Here is a 9,504-nt window from a genome sequence, read left to right as displayed (position 1 = left end):
AGCTATCCATTTGATTCTTTTGCATCCTCGCCTCTTGGTTATACTCGAAATACACAAGATCTAAGGCACAAACCACATGAAACTCAAGAAGGATGATGAAAATGTGGATGCTTCACTCCTTCTTTAAAGGGGGAACAAAATATCCATAGGAGGGGATAGGGAGGCAAATTTGAGAGCAGAGAATGAAGGAATGGCCATTCAGAGCCTGCCCCACATGTGGTCCATATCTATCTATGTATATATCTACTATATCTATATCTATCTATATCTATCTATATCTATCTATATCTATCTATATCTATATCTATATCTATATCTATATCTATATCTATATCATCTATATCTCCACCAAAACTTGATAAGATGGATGAAGCTAAGAAGTGCATGCTGACATGAACCGGATATAGATCTCTCCTGAAAGACACAGCCAGAACATGTCAAATACAGAGTCAAATGCCAGAAGGAAACCACTGAACTGAGAACGGGACACCTATTGGAGGAACTAGGGAAAGGACTGAAGGAGCTGAAGGGGCTTGCAACCCCATAAGAACCAACCAGAGCTTCCAGGGACCAAACCACTGCCCAAAGACTACACATGGACTGACCCTGCGTAGGTAGCAGTAAATAGCATTGTTGGGGCAGCAGTGGAAGGGGAAGCCCTTGGTACTACCAAGGTTGAACCTCCAGTGTAGGGAATGTTGGAGAGGGCAGTAATGGGGGTTGGACGGGGAGGGGACACCCATTTAGAACGGGAAGGGGAGGGGTTAAGGGGCTGATGGAAAGGAAACTGGGAAAAGGAATAACATTTGAAATGTAAATAAGAAATGCCCAATTTAATAAAAATGGGAGAAAAAGAATAACAACAAACAAACCAACAAAACAATAAAGAAAATGTTCCAGGGGCAGTGCAACGGAATATGTGTGAACAATAAGGGGGATGTATAGGAGGATACACATATGGGGAAGGGAGAGGGAAGGGAATGGGGGCTTAAGGAAGGAAACAAGGGAGGGGAATAATGTTTAAAATGTAATAAAGAACTGTATCTAATAAAAATTTTAAAAGTATCGTTCCTCCAAAATTGCTGGAATTCAATAAATCTGCAGTCCTAACCGATGCTGTATTACAAGGAATGCAGTGGCATACAGCTCCATGTGTCCTGATCGCTTTTTATATTCCCATACTGAATGGTTTTATTTCCTCTAAGGTATTAGAGAAATACTTCTGTGTTTCTCCTTTGTTTGTCATTATAAAGGAAGCTAAATTTGTGAGCACAAGGATAAAGCAAGGATATTTTTCATCATGAAAGTGGTTTCCACAGAGCATGACAAACTGTCTACATCAAGAGAACAGGTTCCTGCGTAGCTCTGGCTGGCTGTGAACTGATGATGAAGCCTAAGCTGCATGAGACTTGCAGAAAACCATTGTTGCCTTACACTTGTGCTGTTACAGGAGGAAGAACCACAGACGACTCAGGACGGTCTTGTGAGTGAAGGGTTAAAGGTCACATTTTTATTTATAGGCAAGCATTAATTTATTCAAGAACACTTTAAAGTGGGGAGTCAATGAGTTCAATGTATATAGCATTAGGAATATAGCATATTAATTAAAAAACTAAAGTTAACAAATAAATAACAAAACTTCAAACTTAAACAAATAAAACCAAATGCATAAAACCAAACTTCAAACTAAATATCAAATATAACAAGTAAATTAGTCAGCATTCAATTCCTGCTGTTTCTTCAACATATAACTCCAGCCTGTTGCTGGCCTTGCAAACACAGCAGAACGGCAGGTAAGATGGTAAAAATCTCCTCAAGATGAATGTAGACGCCTCATTCCGGGTGGTTGGTTGTTGATGGACAAGTCCTCAAAAGGTTAAACGTGAGGCGTGTTCCAGGCCACACCTCAAGGTCTTTCAAATGCAGCCCAAGATTGCTATGTTTACAAGGACTGAGATGTGGGAGGTGGTGTCAATCTTTGCACCCTCAGTGCTCCTGGTAGACAGTCCTGTCTCTGAGAGCTGTAATCCTGCTCTGTGCCCTGGGAAAGCTTCTGCTGCAGTGTTCAGACCTAGGGGTGGAAGAGACCTGGTGAGGACCTGCCATGTCACTTATCCCATACACAGCAGCACAATTCAGCAGGATAATCCAGGATGATCTTTCATCTGAGGTCATTCTCTCATGCCCAAGAGAGAAGGGGAAGAGATCCCACAGGCCTGCATATTTTCCCAGCTTTTAAAACTGCTAAAAATTGAACAGTGGAGAGCAGATAAATCCAATCATACATATACATTATATTTTAATATCATGTAGCAATGGCTAAATGTCAGTTGAGGAGAGATATGAACAACCTAGAAAACAATAGGAAGGCCTTGGAAACCCGGCCATCTCTGATATGAAGACTATTATTATTCCTCCAGTGCAGGAATATGCCTGGGGTCCACTTGACAACCTCAATATCAGCAAAGACCCAGAGAAACAATATCGCAAGAAGTACATGCCCACTGAAGTGATATTATATTTGGCAAGAATATGCGGCATGGAAATCTTGCCGAGGGTAGGCATTGAACTCTAAAGCACATATTCATGCGGACAATAAACTATACCACTCCTTTGTTTATGGGTATCGTAAAACTATTTGTGGGGAGACTTAAAGGCACTGGGCTCAGATAATACTAGAGAGCTCAGACTGGAGGGATCAGTACACAATAGCCAGAATCTCTATGGATCACATACACTTCATGGACGGAATTTCTTTTAAAATGGACAAGAATAATATTCTGATCTGCTCCTAGCTGACAGATGCTGAGAACTATGGAGAAAGTCACACACCCAATAAGACAGTTTATAAGTACAGGGAATCTACTTGGGTCCTCTCATCCTGTGCTTTCAACTCATCTCAGTGACACCGAAATTATGCTGCATCTTCTCAGACAAGGCCTTTTGCTCAGTGACCAGTTTTTGCTGATTCAGGGGCTACTGCAGACTTTCCTCCATGCTCTCCTCATCCTGGTCATTAGAAGATTATATTGCCCATGGAGGCATGCATGTATACAGACACAGACAGACAGATACCCAGACATACACACTTTTGAACTCACCCAATTATATTTGTTCACACATACAAGCAGAGTATTTTGCAGAATGTGGTTAGTTTCCCAGTTAATGGTAATAGAAGAGATCACCCAGTCTACTATTGTGGCATAAGAAACAAAAACCTGGAATGGGGTAAGTACACAGTGAGCATAGCCTAAAGACAGCTCAGCCAATAAAGTGTATTCCCATGAAAATCAGAAATTAGAAATGTGACATCTAGGCCTGTTAGCCAAGCCTCCTTAGCAAGGTCACAAGGCTGTGCACAGGAGGCTGATTTCAGGAAACAGAGCACTGGGGGTGGGGGCAGGTGAGCCTCTTCAGTCCTCTGCCCACTGTTTCCCAGTGCATGCAAAGTGAGCTGCATTTTCCAATATGAGGTCCCTTTACCATACAGTACCTGACAGGGGAGCCAAACTACCAGCACAAACAGCTAGGAAATCTCCATAACCACAATCCAAGGTAAAACTTGGACTGGGATGCTATCAGATATAATTCGAGTAAGACAAGGCTAATTCAAAGCCAAATGCTGGCAGGTATAATCAAACTCAGCCGCAGTCCATGGAAGGGCTGGACAACATTGTACCTTTTCACTTTCTGACTGATGGACATCTGGGTAATTTTGCTTCATGGCTGCTCTGAGGTGAACCACTACAACACTAATGTGCCACAGTTTCTCTGCTCACACCGACTTCTTGTTCTGGAATCGCTGTGTCAAAAGGTTGAACTTTCACAAGAGTTGTACATGGCTTCTCACAGGGCTACCCATTTGACACCTCCAGGAATGTCTGAGGGTCATCACTGTTCTAAACCCTCCTTACAGATGATTTTCACTCAGATCAAATGATTTTGAATAACAATGGTTAAGAGTGCCACAGACCCAACACAGGGTGAGTGCTGTGGACTATTTTGAGCCTAAGTTTCTGTCTGAGGCACAGATGTGATTCCACCTCAGCATAACTCCTGGACATCTTCTGCTTGCAGATTCAACTCTAACCAAATTAATCTTTCAATTAACAAATTCCAGACCAAACTCCAAAGCCAAGGTGTATTCAACCAAGTTTAGGCCAATCTGGAAAGAAAGTGGTGGCAGGTAACGATTAACATAATCAGTATGTTGAGAAGACACAACAAGCACGTGACCTTCCAGTGTTACTATACACCGAGAGCAAAGAAGGCAGAAGAGCCCTGAGTCATCAGTTTCCACACTCAGGTACATGGATATCACACAGCAGCCTCTCCTCACATCCCTGTACCCCATTCCTGAGTTTTTCTCCAAGTAATGTCAATGTTGATGATTAGTTTTCCCAGTGTAAATAGATTGAATAGTGATAGAGACCCCATTAAGAACAGTTTAAAATGTAATTGGAAAGATTATGTTTTCTCTTCTTCTCTCTCTCTCAGAGTGTTTGTGTGTGTGTGTGTGTGTGTGTGTATACTTTTACATGTTTCTAAATATGCACATATAGACTTATACAATATATATAAATATATGTATATGTGTCTGTGTTCAGAAACTTGATGAGTTCACACACACATGCGAAAAAACACACATATACACACACTTCTATATATAAGACACCCATATCACAAATAATTAAAACAAACAAGTTCCAAAGTACAATATGCACCATAGCCATAAACATGATCACACATATATGTGCCCACAGACAAAAACATACAAGAAACACGCCCACAAACAAACACACATAGTCAGAGAGAGATGGAGAGGGGAAGGGAGAGAGAGAGGGAGAGGGAGAGGGAGAGAACAGATATCATAAGTGAGAAGCAGAAAAGAATGGGGAGGCCATCATGCTGGAGGAACAGTTGTTGAATACAGATTAGGCAAAGGAAATGTGTCAAGTGAGAGCTTAGACACTGCTATCCATCCCTTAAAAGTAAACCTGTGTAGGGAATGCACTTCTTGGGCACACTAGGTTGGGAGTTGGAGAAAAATTTCCCTCTAATCCTCACATATCTCACACAAACCCTCACCGTGAGAGAAGTCTTTCCTACATCCCTGTTCATCCAGTCAGCTCCAGGACATAAGCCACAGGAAAGACCACTAAAACACTGACATAAAACAGGACGGACAAACTGCTTCTCAAGCTCTGTCACTGTAAACCACGATTTGGACAGGCAGAAGGGAAGATTTTCAATGTACGGGGAAAAGGAGAGAAAGTCCACAAGCCCCATCATGACTGACAATGAGAGCCATTCTTTTGGCAATTGAACTGAACTCTAATCAGCTCTGTGCACTACAAAGATGGCTACCACATGGCATCCCACTAGCATAATGGCATGTAAGTGTGCAGTGTGTGATCAACAGATCCCCCTTAAGGAAATGCATTTTCTAGTTGAGCAGGAGGATTTGGTTGTCAACCCTCCAGTTTCTTGCATGAAGCTAACATCACAGAAAGTTTAGTAAATGGTCAAAGAGATGAACAACTGGATGAGACCTAGGAGAGTGTCTGGATAAGGTGGAGAAGGTTAAACTGGTTTGACTTGGTTTATGCTTAGATATCAGGAAAACCTGCCCTTGATGCTTCATTCATCCTACCTGAGTCTGCTTGTTACTCGGATTTTCATACTGGCTTCCCCAAAGAACCTTGTTGTTTCCTTAATAGACTCTTCCAGTGCAATCTGTTCCCATAGAAGCTCCCTGTTCTCATTCCGTGCTCTCTGGGCATTGTTCTTCAGCTCAAACAACTCAGTTAGGAAGGGGCAGAAGCTGCGGCTGAGACACAAAGTAAAAATGGTGAATCCCAGCCGGTCTCCAACTTCCTCCCACTTCTCCAAGTCCATTACTCCTTCTAGGGTCCTGATCCAAAAAGAGCCCAGATTATAGTCCAAGTCCACAGTAGCCATGGAGCATGACCTAGAGATAGGTCAAATGGAGAAAAGAGCCACATTCCAGAAGACTCAGGGCACTTCTCAAAAACCTGACACCATTGATTCAAGTTTTTCCCAGAAGAGGACTTAATCCCTATGTGTGCTTATTTGTCCATTTTATTAGAATGTCACTTGGAGGCCAATCTTTCTGTGTCCTGTGTGTCCTAGAGCCTTCCTTAGACACAGGCTTCCTGGTCTGCTTCAAACACTATAAAGCGTGATCCTCACTTTACTTCACAGATAAGAATGGGCTGACACATGCTGTGCCTAGTGCTGGGGTCACAGCCTTGTAAGTTACTCACCAGTACCAGTCATTTTCCAGTGTGAGGTGTGTACATTTGACCAAAGCTCTATTGACCTGCTCGCTCATTTTCTTCATGTCGGTCATCACTTCCTGGTGCTGCATCGTGAGCATCTCGGACTCAAAGTTGTTCCTGTGGAAGGGCATGGTCCAAGGATGAAATAACATTACGAATGAAGGATTCAAGTATTACATGAATTCAGACTGAATCCTGAACTACCCCAGCCTAGAATATGCCACGCCCTTGCTCCTTGGTACTGGGTCCATTTGGTATTTATAAGTTTATTATTATGGACACCGGGACAGCAGTGCCAGGAAACAGAAGGAGGGAGCTGATTTGCTTGAGCTCCCTGAGGGAGTTTGAAGGAATAGACTAGCTTGCGAAGAACATTCAAGGAACCTGTGCCACGATCCAGGCTCCAACTTAAACCCATGAAGACTATTGTCCTGTTCTTAGGTAACAATTCTCAATCATAGAATCTATTGCTACATGAAAACCCAAAGGAACATGAACAGTATTTACAGGGAAAAGTATTTATAACACACACCAGGAGATTCCCATGTGCGTCCACCTGATCAGATGTGAAATGTTCTACTGCCTACTGCTCACAGTGAGGCTCTCACCCTCATCATCATCATGCCATGGAAATTGACACAGGATAATTCTCAGACCAAATCAGTACATAGAATACCCATATCTTAAGTGATACACACAAACGCACTCACACATGCAGACACACACACAAACTCATACAAAACTAGCTCTCTCTCTCTCTCTCTCTCTCTCTCTCTCTCTCTCTCTCTCTCTCCCTCTCCCTCCCTCTCTCTCTCTCTCTCTCTCTCTCTCTCTCTCTCTCTCTCTCTCTCTTTCTCTCTCTCCCACTCTCAAATACTATTAGAATGCCAAATAAATACAAGGATGTGGCATTATCTCCAAATACAATGAATAAAATCAGAGAAAACCAATGATACCCTGTTGTCAGTCCAGTCACACACAGTGAGGCAGCATGAGGGATTAGGCCCCTCCAGCTCTTCACAGGACCTATTGAACCCAAAGCACCTCCACGTCAATTACAACAATGATTGCTCATAATCAGAGCACCTAGAAATTCCCACAAGCCAACACCTGTCCAGGCTCCTTAAACCACACAATGAGAGCTCACACACTACTACCCTCACTCCCAGACTGTGATTCAGGCCACAGGCTATGATTTATGTTTGTAGGAATTAAAATAGCCTGTGCCACCATCTCATTCCCATCTGGACTTCACATTCTGATGCAATCAGGAAAGTGATTTTGACCATGAGGACACCCTGGAGTTGTAGCCTACTGAGATGTGAGGAAATGTGGATTTAACAGAACTTGCATTGTGACTACCTGTCATTTAAATTCTTTCCCGGGTAATCGGCCAGGATTCTCCTGAGTTCATCTCTCTCCTTCTGCATCTTGTGGAGAGCAATTTTGAGGTTCTCCAGACGATTCATTCTCTCCTCCTCAACAGGTGTTGTGGAGGGTTGGGATGATGCCTTCTGATCAGACTCTGTAGGTAGATAAACACCAGTAAACAGGCATATATGTGGACATAGTGTCAAGGAAAACTATGCTTAGTCTAAAACAGAAGTCTGAGGATGAACAGTTCTACAGATACAGTGAATCCCTGACAAAGCAAGAAAGCTATCTTTAAGCTGAACTCAGCTAGGTCCCTGTTCCCACCATCATAGCCATAGGATGACATATGCCATCATAGATATAGATCACACCTCCTAAAGCCATTCTTCTGTCACTGAAATTCTAAAGCTGGCCTAAACAAGAAGAATTGGAGGACCTTCTCAGCTAATGTCTGATGTGAGGCAGGTAAGTCCTTGAGTCCAAACTGCTTAACATCTTGAATCATGTGTGTTCAAATCCAACTGAGACCTTGATATATGACCAGGAGAGTATCCCTCTTGGCATCAATTACCCACGTAATCTACAGGACCCTGCTGAGAATGAAGTGCTTTGATAGCCTATCCTGGGAGAGACACTTTGTTATTCTTACAGGGGCTCATCCTGGTATTCTTTGACACTGCCCATGACATTGAAGAGATCCAAGGAAAGGCCCTTGACATATAACAGTTCTTGTTTCTCTGTCAAGCTAATGATCAGAAATTGTTGAGTCTGGGTCAGCCATTTAGGAAGACTGAGGCTCTAAATCATACGAACTACTCCTGGAAGGACCAGCTCAAGCCAACCTCCTCCAGGAAGCTCCCCTTGCCCTGCCCAGTACTCATTTGACCTCCTCAAGGACCTTTCCATTCGTCTTCTTCTCCAACGTGAAAGAAGGCTGGCCTCCCTCTGCCTTGGTCTGGTGCCTGCATGGATATGATTGTCCCTCCGAAAGAGACTGAGGATCCTGGAGAACATGCCTCCTTGGGAACCCATTAGAAACTGAAGGGAAATCGCTCAGGCAGTTGGTGTCACCACAACACTGGTGACATCACAGATTCTAGTGTTCTCCTGGATACAAGAGAATTTCCAGGGAAGACACTACCGGTGATGTCAGTGGGAAATGCCATAGCTTACTTGCTAACTACCTCCACCCAGACTGACCAGGTTCTGCAGTGGCTTTTCCAGAGACTCACTTTTGAGCCAGGAACACGCATTCGCACACTCTCCTTCCAGAGCTTCAGAGTTCTCACTCCTTCATTACAACTCAGTTGCTGAGGAGAGGGAGAGTTGTATCAGGCCTTGAAATGGATAGAACATCTTTGTTAACAGCCAAAGATCTAAAGACCGTGGATGATGGATATTCTTCTTCCTGAAATGTATAAACCCAGGGTCCATGCATGTGACAAATAGTCCTATTTCCACAGTTTTACTGTTCCATAGAGGCCAATATTTTTTTTCCTACACCTTTAAATGTATGCAAGTTAGAGTATGTTGTTTCATGGACTGTTTCTTGAGAGGGGTCATGGTTTCAATATATTCACCCATGTTTTTTCCCGAAATCTCTGTCTTACCATCCCATTTTGTGCAATGGAAACTCCCTTTACCTGGCAACATAGGTTCTCAGGTATAGAGCAAACATCAAATTGTAAACTTTATGTCCATTCTTAAAGTTAAAATCCCCAAAAGTGAGGGAACTGAGACCCAAGCGAGAGCCATGGAGGTGCAGAATGCAGAAGTGCTGCTGGCCAAGGAAGAGCAGGAGGAAGCAGAGAAGCTGTAGCACATCATG

The 9,504-nt window shown here is 43.1% G+C and overlaps 1 protein-coding gene across 2 annotated transcripts; it reads right to left on the bottom strand.

Moving 5' to 3' along the window:
- Positions 1 to 1,481: 1,481 nt before the first annotated feature.
- LOC134481942 (uncharacterized) lies at positions 1,482 to 8,839 on the bottom strand. Of its 2 annotated transcripts, none has more exons than XM_063274761.1 (5): positions 8,554 to 8,839; positions 7,665 to 7,827; positions 6,288 to 6,419; positions 5,654 to 5,830; positions 1,482 to 2,071 (listed from the first exon to the last, which is right to left on the bottom strand). In XM_063274761.1, the coding sequence occupies exons 1-5, from the start codon at positions 8,555 to 8,557 to the stop codon at positions 1,987 to 1,989; spliced, it is 561 nt and encodes a 186-aa protein (XP_063130831.1). In that variant the 5' UTR covers positions 8,558 to 8,839; the 3' UTR covers positions 1,482 to 1,986. The 2 variants fall into 2 exon arrangements, with proteins under 2 accessions (XP_063130831.1, XP_063130830.1); XM_063274760.1 differs by having other exon boundaries at positions 8,575 to 8,839.
- Positions 8,840 to 9,504: the final 665 nt, after the last annotated feature.

The sequence above is a fragment of the Rattus norvegicus genome, chromosome 15 (genome assembly GCF_036323735.1).
Source record: "Rattus norvegicus strain BN/NHsdMcwi chromosome 15, GRCr8, whole genome shotgun sequence".
NCBI classification, from domain to species: Eukaryota; Metazoa; Chordata; class Mammalia; order Rodentia; family Muridae; genus Rattus; species Rattus norvegicus.
The sequence above is the reverse complement of the archived record's forward strand: the minus strand, read 5'-3'. Positions and strand labels throughout refer to the sequence as shown.

What these genes read in the sequence shown, in the direction of transcription:
- LOC134481942 (XM_063274760.1), bottom strand. Translation starts at nt 8,644, where the DNA reads ATGCAGGCACCAGACCAAGGCAGAGGGAGGCCAGCCTTCTTTCACGTT. An exon ending in AGAAGAAGACGAATGGAAAG is followed by an intron (nt 7,828 to 8,574) that starts GTCCTTGAGGAG and finishes ATCTACCTACAG; the next exon opens with AGTCTGATCAGAAGGCATCA. An exon ending in GGAAAGAATTTAAATGACAG is followed by an intron (nt 6,420 to 7,664) that starts GTAGTCACAATG and finishes GCCCTTCCACAG; the next exon opens with GAACAACTTTGAGTCCGAGA.